Genomic DNA, 14,977 nt, shown 5'->3' with positions numbered 1-14,977 from the left:
CAAAAAGGGACCAGATTATTTGTGATTATAAAAATTTGTTATTAAGAGGAGAATTATAAGATTAAGCTAAATTGTTTCCAAATTTAAAAATGAATCATTTTTAGAACGGACCATAAAGGCATAAACGGGAACTGACGGAGTAACATTTAAGGAAACAATTAGTAGTAAACTTTCTAGGGTTGAATTTGATTACAGATTTACTTGCCAAAAATAAATTTGATTAGAGATTTAAGTGATATAGCTGCCAAAGAATTTGACAGTAGGTGGAGATAGGGTCAAGAAAAACCTAAGGAAAAGAAAAACAGAAGAAAGAGAGAATCAAAGAAATTGTTCCTTCATTTTCTCTACCAAATTAATTCAACTTGTTACAGTCAAAAGAGATTCGTAACGTATGGTATAGTAACGTGGATTTAACACAAAAATACAAAAAGGTGCGTTTGTTTTCCTTTGCCAGCTCAGCTACTCCACTTTTATTTGCAGTTTGTCTCTTACAGTCAAATTTACTCATTATTAATTAAACAAAAAAGATCCAATTTGTATATCTCTAACTATCGCTTTTTATATTCAAAAGTTAAGATTTTCAGAAAGGAAAAGGCCTTTTTTTTCTGCTACTAAATTTTTTTTTAGAGAGAGAAAATGGGTTCTATTGGGAATTTGGCTAGGAGAGCAGTGCTGACCAATACACCAGTTATGGTTCAGGTAATTTGTATACCTTAGATTAGATATGTTGTTTATTGTTTGGTTTAGGTTTCTGTGCATTAATGGGATGATAAAGATTGGATTTTTTTCATAATTGATATGCTGTTTTTTGTTGTTGTGTGTTTTGAAATTTTGTAGATACAAGAATTGGTTCGAGGTGTTGAAGGTTGTATTTCTCTAGCTCAGGTTTGTTTACTTTCTCCAATGTTTTTAGAGTACCTTGTTTTCTGCTATTTTTATTTTATTGTTCCATTCTCAGTTGAAAGGTTCAAAAAATTGATAACTGTGATTACTCATCCTTGTTGTTCTAAGATTACAAATCATCTTTTGTGCACTTCAAAATCTTGATTAGATTAACTTAGATTAATTGACTTGTCTGACGTGTTGGAATTTTGGCCAAACTTATTCTTGAGGTTATCAATTTTATTTTCCTTCAGTTGAAATAGAATTGCTTAATATATAGAATAAGCCAGAAATGGATTTTTTTTTTTCCAATTGGACTTCCCTCCCATTTAAAGGATGTATTTCCAGATGGTTTTGAATGTGCAAATAGGAGATTATGACTGGCCATTGAGCTCAGAATGGGTAAAAGGTGTAGGTGGGTGGGTTATGGGCCAAGAGCATATGTATAAGTGGCGCTACTGGTATAAGGTCGGCATTCTTTCTTAAGCTTTTGCTGGAGGAACGGTTGATCCATAAATTTCTCTGATTTGCGAAGTAAGTTAAATTGCCTGAAATTCTGGTTTTGCAAAAGAAATTGTACTCGGGTTTCTCCCATGATCATTGGGGTTACAAAACTTCCTTTCTAGTATGTTCCATTCCCGTTTGTCCTTTTCATGTGGAGAAAAGACATATGGTGCTTTTATTCTTTTGATCTATTTTGTACTTGAGTTAACCAATAAGTATGCAGTGATAGTGTGATACAGAAGAATAATCAGCAGTGAGAGATTAGTTACCCCTTAGTTATCCTTCTATTATTTGGCTGTCTAGAAAGGACTGGTACCCTCAGGATCTCTGAGGACCAATCTATTGACAAGGAAGTGTACTGAACCGACACCAAAGAGTAAACAAAAGGAAGAACAAATTACTATCTGTCAATGGGTGGACTTTTCTGTTTTGCCTGATTATAGTATGTCCTTGTTTTCTGTCTATCCATTTTGGGATCATCTTATTTTCTTTTCTTTGCCTTTTAGGGGGTAGTGTACTGGCAACCACCTGCACAAGCACTGAATAAGGTCAAAGAAATCATCTGGGAACCTTCAGTTAGTCGCTATGGTGCCGATGAGGGCCTTCCTGAGCTCAGGGAGGCATTGACGAAAAAGGTATGGTTTATCAGTTGGATTACTCTGGTTTGCATCTTATAAGGTGGTGAGTAGTGGAACTAAAATTGGAGTGGCTTAGGGTACTTTGCCTAGTGAACCAGTAGTTATGGCTGCATATGAAATTGGGCTCATCTCATGTCTTCAAACTATGTTATTCATTCATTGAGATTTTAGTTTTTACTTAGTCCAGTCTAATACTTTCTTTGTGCCTTTCTCCAGTTGGGTCGTGAAAATAGCTTACACAAATCGTCAGTTATGGTTACTGCTGGCGCGAATCAGGTAGGGCGTTACTCTTTTAATGTTCTATCTTAAGCTGAATGCAGACAATGTCAAAGAGCCATTTGTGGTGGAATGGAAATGCTTCATTTAAGGACGAATTAATTTGTGTACATGTATTTGTTCTTTGTTGGTGACTACTTTTAAGCTAGCTGTATACCCATTGCTAAGAAATCTCTAATGGAGCCTTAAACTAAATGATTTCAGGCTTTTGTAAACGTCGTTCTCACACTGTGTGATGCTGGTGATTCAGTTGTTATGTTTGCACCATACTATTTCAATGCATACATGTCATTCCAGATGACAGGTGTTACCGATATTCTGGTGGGTCCTGGTGACGCAAAGACACTTCATCCGGATGCAGGTTCCTTCCAATAATTTACCTTAAGATTATTATGCTATATGTTGTGTTTATATATCTCTTTTCTGCTAGCTTGCATGGCCAAGTTTGAATGCCCAAGCATTTTTCTCTTTGTCCTTTGGCCACTTGGCAATTGATTGTAATCATCCATATTTATTAGGAGTTATTTTGTTTTCCCATTGCTTGAAACTTCTCACAATTTTCCTCTACTCTGAATTTAAAACTACTTCAATAGAAATCAATTTGAAAAGAGGTTGCTGCGGACATAGTGGTCTAGATTTTTAGACTGTTGTCTGGAGAGCACTCCTTCTGTCCTTTGTCCTACAATGGTCCAGTTAAGTGAGCGTGACCATTTGCTGCTACCACAAATGGTTTATATTCTTCTCGCCATCGCTTCTTGTTATTTGTTCATAATATGCCACCTCACACCACCCCACCCAAAAGAAAAAAGAAAAAAGAAAAAAGTAGTTAGTAAGCCTCATGCCCAATTGACTATCTGATTTGGTTACATACTTATAGTTTGATACTTTGATGCATACTGTTAACCAGAATATCACCACCGTTTTGCATAATGAACTTGAGAGTTTCAAACATTATCTGCCTTATTATTTCATTGTGTATCCATTAACATATTCCATGATTTCTCAATTTCAGACTGGTTGGAGAGTACTCTAAAGAACACTGTACCAACCCCAAAGCTTGTGACTGTTGTTAATCCGGGGAATCCATCAGGAACATATATCCCTGAGTCCCTTCTTAAGGTCCTTATCTCATCTTTATAGATACGAATGGATGGAATGCAGTCATCAGTTATTCAAAATTCAGTAGATATTCTTTTGTGATTTTTACTATTGAAACATTAAAAGGTTGCTTTTTTGTCATATAGAGGATATCTGATATTTGTAAAGAGGCGGGATGTTGGCTCGTAATTGATAATACTTATGAGTAAGTGATTTTTCTTGCCGTATACGAATCTTTTTGTTTCTCATATTGACTTGACAGCCTGCTATTAATGACTGCTGCCATTTCATTTTCTCATCCACGGACGAATGATGACGGTCTTAGAACTATCGATGATGAGGAAAGTAATTGTTGAATGGAGTGGTCCTAAAATACTGCTGGTTAGACCAGTAAGAAACTTTGTGAATGTAAACCAACGATACAGGTTTTTGTTGCATTGTGAGAAATTTTTTAATGCTACATATCCAACATTTTAGGGGTGTTGGTTTCAAACAGTTGGCAATACATTAGGACTAGTTTGGTAAGGAAACTTCAGACTGCACTAAATTTGATAGGCAACAAAATTTATGACAGCCGGGATCTGTTGCATGATAAAATTAACTGCTAAGAAGGGGAGGAAAGGAAATAGCTGAGGTGAAGAATGATCAGGTTTAAATTTGTTTGAGAGAGAAATGAATCTGAATCTTAATTTTCAGATTCCAGTAAGCAACCAACTTGTCATTACACTTCACTGAACATGTCTAGAATTTTATCTTTATTTTGGGCCATTTGTTGCTATTTGTTCTCAATTATAGATGAAAGTTGGCTTTGTGAAGAGCTAAAGTATTAAGACACGTTGCTATTGAGTCTATGCTCTCCCGTGAATGCATTTATCTTATTCTGTCAAGCATCATCTCTGGTCCTTCTTTTTCTTGTAACTTTGTTCGGTACACTATGCTTGTGGTTTATTATTTTTCCTGAATGATATGTTCTTATATATATGTAGCAAGTCATTTGCAGGTATTTCATGTATGATGATCGGAAACATGTTTGCATAGAAGGAAACCACATAGTCAACATCTTTTCCTTCTCTAAAGCTTATGGGATGATGGGATGGAGAGTTGGATATGTAAGTGAAGCTTGTTCTAACTTTAGACATAAAATTTTTGTCAGGCCAAAAAGTGATTATTATTCTGCTGACCGACTCTTGATAGTGTTAGAAAGATGATTTTTCTCTCCATTCTGCAATTGCATCTCCTTGCCTTGTGAATTCCCTCTTGTCTTTACTCACGCATCTATTTTAAAAATCAGTAATATGACACCTCTGATTAATCTCAACTTGCCAGTCATTAACTTTTCTAAAGAATACTGTTGCATGCTGTCATTGTGCCGGGCCGAGGAATCTGCTCGGATTGTATGGTATAAAATTGGTCGCAATCACTACCAAATTTAAGTTTCCTTTCGCAACAAAAACAAGTTGTTCCAACAGATGTGACTTGTTGAAATGAGACATCATTGCTTTACAACATGTTTTGGCTGCAACACATACATTTTGCAGTGATTCCTCTGCAAACTTTTGTACTGAATATTTACTCCAGATTCTAAACTCACAAAATACTAAAACCTGTTTGTGTGTCTTAATGGATGCAGATAGCATACCCATCGGAAGTGGAGGGGCTCGCAGCTCAACTCCTTAAAGTTCAGGACAACATACCTATTTGTGCTTCTATAATCTCTCAACGACTCGCTCTTTACTCTATGGAGATGGGACCAGAGTGGGTAACTGATCAAGTGAAAGACCTCGTCAAGAACAGAGAGCTACTCCTAGAAGCTTTATCTCCTTTGGGAGAGGGAGCTGTTAAAGGGGGAGAAGGTGCCATTTACCTGTGGGCAAAGCTGCCAGATAAATACGAGAACGACTTCGAAGTAGTTCATTGGCTAGCTAAGAGGCATGGAATAGTCCTGATCCCCGGAAGTTCCAGCGGTTGTCCAGGTCACGTTAGGATCTCCTTTGGAGGATTGATCGAAAAGGACTGTCGGGTAGCTGCTGAAAGGCTCAGGAAAGGTTTGGAAGAACTCGTAAATAGTGGAATGATTTCATGATTCTCTTGAGTGAAAATTAGTATCAGCTTGTTCTCCTGGACACCAGCCATCAACAATACAAGAAAGACACATTTTATCCTTAATAATTGAAGGGATTTTCAGCTTTGCAACTTGATCATTGGAAATGCAAGCTAAAACTTGCCATTTTGTATAGTTTCAAATGAGTTACTCACATGTACCTGATTTTCTTAAATGGATAATGGAAGTGTCTCATATATCTCCGAGCCTGTCTCTTGGAACCATTTATACATATATGTCAATTACCAGGTTATCAGAAATTGCGGAGGGTTGATGGTGCACGGTTCGAAACTTGGTAGATAATAGGTCCTCCTTCTATATAACGATGGACTTCTAATGGACATGTAATTTCATTTAATAGACGTGCTATGGTATACAATTGAAACATGCCACTAGTCCTAGTGGTTGAGGTTTTGGTTTGAAGTTATGTTATGTTGGGATTAGTTATTCTGATATTAGTTTTTATTGATCGTTTGATATGTTATATTAATCGTAGGATTGTCAATTTTATTGTTGTATCCTGGAATAACCTATTTCTGATTACTATTCTACTCTCTGGAAGATATACGTTATCCCAATACTATTGTGATTTGCGATAACTTATCTCAGGATTAGTAATCAAACAATGGATAAGACTGTACTGAATTTTATTCCAGGATTATTTTTGTTTATCCTCGTACCAAACAATCCCTCAGTGTGAGTCCATCATCTTTAATTTTCATGGGTAAGATTATGTTGGCAGTCGAGAAATGTACAAGTTGACTAATTAATTACGATATAAAAGATGTATAATAGAAATATTAGTAGCTCATTGTATAATTTTGAGTTCGGAACCAAAGTGTGGTTCTTTTGGACTCAAGCGAACATAATAGGTAAAAAAAAAAAAAGACTAGGCATCATAAATATATAGCGCGGTGAATAACCGCGCTTTATTTGAACTTAAAATGGGCGAAAAGGTATAGCGCCAATATATACCGCGATATACTACAGCGCGGTATATATGGGCGCTATACCTATATAAATAAACTTACCCTTCAAACGGACCAGCAGCCCTTTTTATTAAAAAAACCAGCGGTTCCCCCCATTTTTAACGGACAAAAAGCTCGGTTGGAGCTCACCGGTCCCATAAAAAGTGTAGATTCTCGGTATTTTAGCAAGCTAACATCGTATATAAGGCCTTATCGCGTAGTGCGTTGCACGTTTCGGCTCCAAATCATCAAACTTCAACTTTCCAAAAAATTAAAATCGAAATATTCCGACTTATTTTTTGTTAAAACTTATGTATAAAAATACCTATTACTTAGTTGTTTTTTACTGTATTCTATGTTATTTCGTGATTGTTTTGGGATTTAATTAACTTGTTATTTTTTATCCGATTATATTATTAGTGTGCTAAAAAATTTAGTAAATAGAGAAATTGTTATTTTTATGAATAATTAATGTTATTAGTTGTTATAAAAAATATTAATTAGTTATTTTTTACTGTGGTATATGCATTTTCATGATTGTTTTGTGATTAAATCAATTTGTTGTTTTTTATCTGAATTAGTTTATTTATGAGCTAAAAGATTAGTGAAATAGATAAACTCTTATTTTAGGAATAATTAATCTTATTTAGATGTTATTGTTGTACATATATTAATATGTGACTTTAATATTGTTTAGTTCCCTGTAGTGTTATGTTGTGGCCGTAATTTTAATGTAGTGCCCGTCTCTGCGCATCTGCTAGATCCCGATCAAAATATGTCATCTTCGGGCAATTGAGTAAGGACATGACTTTCAAGTTGTTCATTTTCACTGCACAACCAATAAAATAATGAGTTTCTCAAATTCATCCAAACTTTATATATAGCTTTATCACTTCACTTACAAATCATAACGTGTTGATATCCCATGATGCACATTATCCTGTTGATGATGACTCTCGGATGGACCACCATGATCCAACACACCAAAACTAGGCATATTCCAACTGGTCGTTGGTTCATAACTTGTAAAATTCATATCTGGCCGGTACCCCCTGGGGAATATATGAGTGTTAATACAAATTCAATACATAAAAATAAACATCATAACACAGAGAAAAATTGAAGTTTACCACTCGGCTTGTGGATTATGTAAAGTTGGGGAGAAATTATTTTCTCTCTTCTCATTCGCGCGTGGAAATAAGTTTAGATCAAGCCAAACTCTTTCACCAGGAACCTGTTCGGCTAAAACTGCTCCAAAATAACCACCCGATGATTGAGGGATATCCCTACTTTGCGGAACCTCATTATTGCGGACGTCTTCAGCCTTGACGTACATTTCCAATATTTTTATCACAAGAAGTTTTCGGTGTTCATCCGAAGTCTTCAAAAAATCTGTCACACTTTCATGGTCTTCAAGGTTAAACTCATCATAACAAGCAACCCCTTGCGATATAAGTAGCTAGGTCACAATGCAAAAGAATAATGGTTGAGAAAATCTTTCATCTCTATTATCATTTTTTGTCGCGCAATCTTATATGTATTCTCATTAATCTTACAAATATTCAAGTACAAAATTATGTCAGCACGTGCTATACTTACGGTAAATATTATTGATGTTGTTACTCATATTTTGAGCAAAATCGATTTACAGTGCATAATATATTTCCTAAGAGTATGAGAAAATACCAAATTAATCTTTATTTAAACTAAGCAAGTACGAATTGGACAATTCATTTTAATTTTTGAGACTCTATTGGTGGAATCACTCGGAAAGTACATCTTAATAATCAGTTATAACTTGAAAGTTGTGGTTAATCAAATATCATGAGGAACAATATTAAATTAAAATTTATGAGTAGATAAGGACCAAATGTGTATAATTTTCACAAAGAGAGGGGGGTAAGTCGGTAATAAAATAGCAAGCTAGGATGGCCTTTGCAATTTACATTTTAGACCGGGTTACCTTATAATAACCAAACATATTAAACTAAACAACTCCTCGTCTCCTCCTATAAAACCGTTTTGGTCAAACGAGTCAAACCTCTTTCTGTTATGTCAGAGGCCATTACTGTAAACCAAAAATAAAGAAATATATTTGGATTTCTAATTTCACTTTCTTTTTTATTTTGTATTTTCACATCCCTTCTATTTTCTTGAGTTTGAACTTTAAACTCAAGAGCCCGCCTCTTACAGTTCAATCTCCATTTTTTTTGTTGAAGCTGAGATTGCAGAACAAGGTTCCTAATCTACATTTGTTCAATTACATTGTTAATATGGTCTCTGTAGTTTCTTGAAATAATGAAATCTTAAGTCGCCGTTTTTACTTTGTTTTTTTTTCTTTCTATTTGATTGAAGTGGGTTGTCTAATAAATTTGAATTCTTGGAGTTTTCAAGATGTGGTTGTGTAAATAAAGAAGAAGACTGTAGGCAAATTTCCTTTTTGGGTTTTGATTATCTAGATGTTTGGTAAAGAAAGTATTTTTAACTTTACTTTTAGGAGAATGTAGTTCGATTTTGAATTGAAAAGATTTCCATTAGTGGAGAGGTAAGTTCTTTATATTTGGACTTCTCTTGATGGTTAATAGTTTAATGTTCTTTTAACTATTGGATTATTATTTTTATGAATTTGAATGTGGAATCTTGGGTATTTCTTGTGCGCATGTCAATTTGATTGGTATTATATTCTGAATTTGAATTCTTGAATCTTGGACCGTTTCTTATGAGCAAGGTCCAAAATCTGCTTAAGGAAATGTTATGTCCAATATAGTTTGAAAAAAATAGGAATTAGGGAGTACAGTTTCTTTTGCTGCAAGAAAACAAAAATTTATGGTAATCTATGCTAATTATAGTTTCACTTGCTTTTATAGATGTGAATTAAAATTCTGTTGCCACTCTTAGTATCAACTTTTCTTGAGCTGCATGATTCTTGATATCACATGTTACTAATTCTCATAAGTTGCAGGTAAATGAGCGATTAGTTCAACTTAAGAGCAAATTGACTAGCCTATTTCCATGCCTCCACTTACTATGAAGAGAGAAAATTCAGTAATTTCTGCTGAAAACGAGCCCATGGTTCGAATTACAAGATCTCGAGCTGCTGCCCCTAAAAAATCCACGCTTGCACGTTGCGCAGAACTGCCAAAGCCACGGGGTCAGAAATGTTCTCTGCAGATAAATTCTAACACAGCAGTCCTCAGGGAGAGGAAGAAGAATGCTCTACTTGTGGAGAAAAAATTCCGGACAGTGCTAAAGGATGTCACAAATCTATGTTGCAAGAGTTCAAATGGAGACTGCCTGAATGCTGCCAAAGTCCCAGTTAGTAGTTCTTCTGTTTTACTTTTATTATCAACATTGCCATTGACACAATCCCGTGTCTTATTACCTTGTTGTTGCTACTGTTTGTTTATTGCTTCATTTTTACTTCTCTTGAATGGAGGAGGGTCTTTTGGAAACAACCTCTCTACTGTCATAAGGTAGGGGTAAGGTTTGCGTACACTTTACCCTCCCCAGACCCCACTTGTGGGATTTCACTGGGTTTGTTGTTGTTGTTGTTGTTGTTGTTGCCATTGACACAACGTGAAACAAGTTTCATAGTTTGACTGTTGTGGAGTCCCTTAAATATCAGAATGAGTTTTGAATTGATCTAAAATATTGCATATAGAGAATACTAAGGTGCATTAGCTAATTCAAGGATTTATGTCTTTATGTGCTTCTATTTCATCCCAATAAAGCTTTGGTGATATTGTGTATGCTTTCCTGCTGGTTCATGTTATTCCTCTTATTATCTGATTTAGTTTATTATATAATTTTCAGAAGAAGATCATGCGAGTTGGAAACAGTTCTCTGAATGTGTCTAAAGTGACCACTTCAGTCGACGCTGAGGTCCATCAATTTCCAGCCAAGTTACCACCAAGTAGGCTGCGAGCATGTCTTTCTAATATGAGAAGTACTATTTGAGCCAGTTTTATGAATATCACCTGATTTGACTAACTGCAGGGAGTAGCATTATTCGAAGTTGCTCAGACAGAAAGTTCCATAAACAACAGCAAGGAAATCCAACAGAAATCAATAGTTTTTCAAGACAAGGTTAGTCTTCTTTTAATTTGTTTCACTCAAACAGTACAACTTTTGATAACTTGTGGTTGTACTGACTATACAGGATCATAAAGAAAGAGAGATGAAGATAACAAATGATTTCTCTGTAGTAACATTTATAAATCATAGAGGAAGCCTTGCTATTATCTTTGTACTTTATTCCTGAGTACTAAGTTAATATGTTTCTATGCTAAATCTAATAACAGGAGTTCTCCATCGTGCTTTCTTTCTTTGACATTTTTCTTTGGAGAAAGGATTTATATCTACTAGTTTTCTTGTGTTTCCATGTAATTGCGCAACCATGTTGGTCTGTTAATTGTTCTCCTTTTGCTTACTAAATAATTGAACTTTTTAATGGGAACAGTTGAGAAAGCTGTTTGTGATGCAGCACCATCGACATCAACAAAGTTGGACTTCATAAACATTGATTCTGATCAAAAGGATCAACAACAATGCAGCCAATATGCTCTTGAGATATATAACAATTTCCGGGTTGCAGAGGTTCGTTGAATTGATATTCTTGCACAGTTCTTGTGGATTTCTTAGTTGTTTACGTTGTTGTGAGATTGCATTTTATCAGACAAGATAGGTCCTTTTTTCCGGCTAGGAGCTTTGGAATGAAAAAGTAACTGACACTTTGGCAAAGGTCATCTTTGCTCAACTGACTCAAGGATGCTTTTTCACAGTTTTGCTTTAAAATTTGAGTTAGACAAATCGCCATCAATGCTCAAGTTGATTATAATATCAATGGTAGCTATAACCACTTTAGTACGTTCGATGTATGTTCACTTATGAAAGAATGCTGGATTCTTTAGCTCTAGAATAGTGATGCCGGGTATGTTGCCTACTTGTTGGAATGTTTCTCAGCATATTAATAATTATATGAAATAATTTTCTGAATCCAAACCTCAACTTGTATAACTTCTGAGATTTCCTTGTTTTGGGATAATGGTGTCAAATATTTCCTTAGTCTTTTCAGTTGACAGTAGAGAACTGTAACTTGATCCTAATACAAAGTCTGATTTGTATTTCTCCAGCTAATTAAAAGGCCACAATCAAATTTCATGGAAACCCTCCAGCGAGATATCACACAAAGTATGCGAGGAATCCTTGTCGACTGGCTTGTGGAAGTAAGTTGGTGTTTATCTCAGAAAAGGAAATTGAATAGTCAAAGCATAATGTTTATGTCTTCCAATGCTGACATTTTCTAATTATTAGTACATGATTCATCTTGAGCAGATAAATGTGAAGCAAACTAATTTCCTAACAGTATCAACTCGGACAAGCAATATCACATTTTCATTTTGTTTTTTCATCATCTAGTGCTGATCTCATCTGAGACTGGTTTGAGAATGACTTGTAAAGATCGTATGTGCTTTTTTCTTAAGATAAAAGCATTCATAAGATTTTTGTGAATTGTGATGCTAGTTAAGTCTGTGTAGTTTCAACTTTGTGTTGGACGCTTCCCACCTCTCTCCCCCTTCCTTTTGATCTCATAATGCTTGTAAGTCTATCCGCTAATTCTAGAAATGCTAATTCATAAGAAAGCTGGTTACTGAGGTCATTGTCTAATCTTGTGTCAGGTGTCTGAGGAATATAAGTTGGTGCCAGATATACTCTATCTTGCCGTTCACTTCATCGATCTATTTCTCTCTCAAAACTATGTGGAAAGGCCAAAACTGCAGCTCCTTGGTATCACTTGCATGCTAATTGCCTCGTAAGCTCGGTTCAACTGTTTGTACTACTATAGGTTCTTTGTAATATTACTTTCTGGTAAAACACTTTCTTGAAATACTTAAAAGAGAAAGAAACTCTAGTCGAAGAAATACGGGATCTGAGTACTCCACTCATTTTAGAATCTGACAAGCTCATTCTTCCAAAGATATGTGTGCTTATGAAGAAATTTTCCTATGTAAGCACACTTGCAGTGACCTTCACCTGATATCAAGCCTTTATTGCCATCACTTTGCTGTTATAGTTGAAAATCTTTTCCCTTTTATATCTGAATAAGGTAAATATATTGTATCTGGTGGCTGAACGTGGCTTTTCTTTTTATCTGAAGGAAATATGAAGAGATTCGTCCTCTACATGTTGAGGAGTGCTGTTTTATCAGTGACAATACTTACACAAAAAGTGAGGTAGAATACTGCTCTTTCAAGTTTTGACTATTCAGGATCATGATAGTCAAAACACAATGATTTGTTTGTGTAGATTTCAGAAGTTAATTTTCTCGAATGCTACTTGAAAATACTACATCTTCATGAAAACTCATGGTTGTACCAAAGAAGAATGTTGAGACCTTCCCGTTCCCCCTCCCTTCTCTATGATCTTACTAAGTCTGATAATTATTATAATACTACTTGAACAAACTGAAGTTTCTGACAATGTAAAGTGGATCAGGTCCTGGCAATGGAGAGTCTTGTGCTGAAGCTTCTTGGTTTCCAACTCTCAGTTCCAACTGCAAAGACCTTTCTTAGGTACTTTAGCGAGTTGCCCGCCCTCTTGATCCATAACAGCATAGTTTTACTTCTGTTTCTTTTCCTTTTGTCTTTGTGAAAACTAGAACTTCATTTTCTTATGTATGATGCTATTTGCAGGAGATTTTTAAGAGCAGCACAAGCTTCTTACAAGGTATTATATTAATGTGCATCACTAGATTTCCTGAATGATAACAAAACTTTCTCTTTTTACTGAAATATAACCGTGGTCCGAATTATACATGGTTTCAGAATCCCAGTTTGGAGCTAGAGTGCTTGGCTAATTATCTAGCTGAACTGACATTGGTCGACTATGACTTCTTGAAATTCCTCCCTTCGGCTATTGCTGCATCATCTGTATTCCTTGCAAGATGGACACTAGATCAGTCAATGCACCCATGGGTTTGCTCCCTGAATTCTTGCTGTTTTGTTTACTTTTATTTCACTAGCTTTTCCTGCTACTGATGTGTAGAACCTATGCCTGCATCACTGACAGAATCCGACATTGGAGCACTATACATATTACAAGGCTCGGGATCTGAAAACCACAGTTGTTGCATTACAAGGCTTACAATTGAATACAGAAAACTGCCCTCTAAATGCCATACGCGCTAAATACCGGCAAGATAAGGTACTTTTGTATGTTATTTATTCAAAGTTAGTATATTGAGTCCATCCAAGTGATTCCATCTTAATACTGAGAGTTCTATTCGTTTCGAGTTGTTACTATTATGTATGGTCCTAATAAGTCTCTTTTTTCCTCTGCTAACAGTTCAAGTCTGTCGCGTGTTTGTCTTCGCCAAAACTACTTGAGACACTGTTCCAAACATGAAATTTGAACATATGATACTAACCAAATGGAGCATTGCTGAAACTGAAAGGGAGATGAGCTTTTTTGTACCTTAGCCCATTTTTGCTGTAAAGATTTTGACACCCTAGAGATATACTTAAATTGCAAGTTTAGTGGTAGGAAAGTAGCAACTTTCTCAGTTGTATATTCAAGAATTCATGCAGTTATATTCTTGTACATGCTATTTTTAACAGAGTTAATTTTGCCATTTTTTGTAATTTGGGATGATCTATCATCTCCTTCAATGCAGCATCTAAAGGCATTTTGGGAATTACTACAAGTATTGGTAACTTTTTTTCTTTTTTTTTCCTTTCAGAAATAAGCTCTAAAATTTATGCGTAAACTTATATACAGTGGCAGATGTACAACTATGCGTACGGTTCAGTTGAACCCATAACTTTTGATGTGGAACGTAAATCTATATATAAAACATCACTGGAATTGCAATAAATAGTATATATGAGCCCATAACTTTAAAAATATAACAGTTTCAATGCTAAAAATCTCAAATTTTGAACCCATAAAATTTAAATTCTGGATTCGCCTCTGCTTATATAAACTACTCCTTTCCTACAATATATGACACTGTTATTCACAGGGTAAAATATTTTTGAAATGATTTTTCATTTTAAAATGTACTTTGCATGATTTATACTTCATAGTATATTTTACGAAATTTAAAATAAATTTTAAGAAGATGAGGAATCAAGTATTCCCTGACCCTCATACTATATATTTCTTTGTTCTTTTTTTACCGCTTTTCTTAACTTTAAGGGGTCGTTTGGTATATTGGTGGGATATTCTATGGTATTAGTTTCCATCTTTTGTGTGGGATAACTAATCTCATCATTTTAGAATAAAAATTATTCAATGATTAGTTAATACCCCGAATCAAACATGGAATAAAGTTAATCCCAATCTTTATGCAAATATTATTCTTATCTTATGTACCAAAAAAATATAGAGTATAAGATAAGGTGCTACCTATATGTAATAGTTACCTAATTAGGTGATGTATAATGTAATCACAAATAATTCATAAAATAACATAAATAGGACACTATAAGGGAGAGTCTTTTATATATATA

General features: G+C 35.0%; 2 protein-coding genes across 3 annotated transcripts; both read left to right on the top strand.

Annotated features, from left to right (window-relative positions):
- LOC109231153 (aspartate aminotransferase) lies at positions 253-5,971 on the top strand. Of its 2 annotated transcripts, XM_019396716.1 has the most exons (10): positions 253-431; positions 572-699; positions 838-885; positions 1,893-2,021; positions 2,241-2,300; positions 2,505-2,661; positions 3,313-3,419; positions 3,545-3,603; positions 4,399-4,507; positions 5,029-5,660. In XM_019396716.1, exons 2-10 carry the CDS (start codon positions 637-639, stop codon positions 5,479-5,481), a joined length of 1,185 nt encoding a protein of 394 aa, XP_019252261.1. In that variant the 5' UTR covers positions 253-431; positions 572-636; the 3' UTR covers positions 5,482-5,660. The 2 variants fall into 2 exon arrangements, with proteins under 2 accessions (XP_019252261.1, XP_019252260.1); XM_019396715.1 differs by lacking the exon at positions 253-431 and having other exon boundaries at positions 451-699; positions 5,029-5,971.
- LOC109231151 (cyclin-A2-4) lies at positions 8,567-14,166 on the top strand. The gene is made up of 13 exons (XM_019396714.1): positions 8,567-8,704; positions 9,430-9,782; positions 10,281-10,380; positions 10,464-10,553; positions 10,927-11,063; positions 11,600-11,692; positions 12,146-12,279; positions 12,625-12,700; positions 12,963-13,039; positions 13,160-13,193; positions 13,292-13,441; positions 13,536-13,670; positions 13,812-14,166. Exons 2-13 carry the CDS (start codon positions 9,480-9,482, stop codon positions 13,869-13,871), a joined length of 1,389 nt encoding a protein of 462 aa, XP_019252259.1. The 5' UTR covers positions 8,567-8,704; positions 9,430-9,479; the 3' UTR covers positions 13,872-14,166.

Source organism: Nicotiana attenuata, chromosome 8, assembly GCF_001879085.1.
Source record: "Nicotiana attenuata strain UT chromosome 8, NIATTr2, whole genome shotgun sequence".
Lineage (NCBI taxonomy): Eukaryota > Viridiplantae > Streptophyta > Magnoliopsida > Solanales > Solanaceae > Nicotiana > Nicotiana attenuata.
This window is presented reverse-complemented; position numbering and strand designations above follow the sequence as displayed.

What these genes read in the sequence shown, in the direction of transcription:
- LOC109231153 (XM_019396715.1), top strand. Translation starts at nt 637, where the DNA reads ATGGGTTCTATTGGGAATTTGGCTAGGAGAGCAGTGCTGACCAATACA. An exon ending in GGGAGGCATTGACGAAAAAG is followed by an intron (nt 2,022 to 2,240) that starts GTATGGTTTATC and finishes GCCTTTCTCCAG; the next exon opens with TTGGGTCGTGAAAATAGCTT. An exon ending in TGGGATGGAGAGTTGGATAT is followed by an intron (nt 4,508 to 5,028) that starts GTAAGTGAAGCT and finishes TAATGGATGCAG; the next exon opens with ATAGCATACCCATCGGAAGT.
- LOC109231151 (XM_019396714.1), top strand. Translation starts at nt 9,480, where the DNA reads ATGCCTCCACTTACTATGAAGAGAGAAAATTCAGTAATTTCTGCTGAA. An exon ending in TTGTCGACTGGCTTGTGGAA is followed by an intron (nt 11,693 to 12,145) that starts GTAAGTTGGTGT and finishes ATCTTGTGTCAG; the next exon opens with GTGTCTGAGGAATATAAGTT. An exon ending in ATCAGTCAATGCACCCATGG is followed by an intron (nt 13,442 to 13,535) that starts GTTTGCTCCCTG and finishes CATCACTGACAG; the next exon opens with AATCCGACATTGGAGCACTA.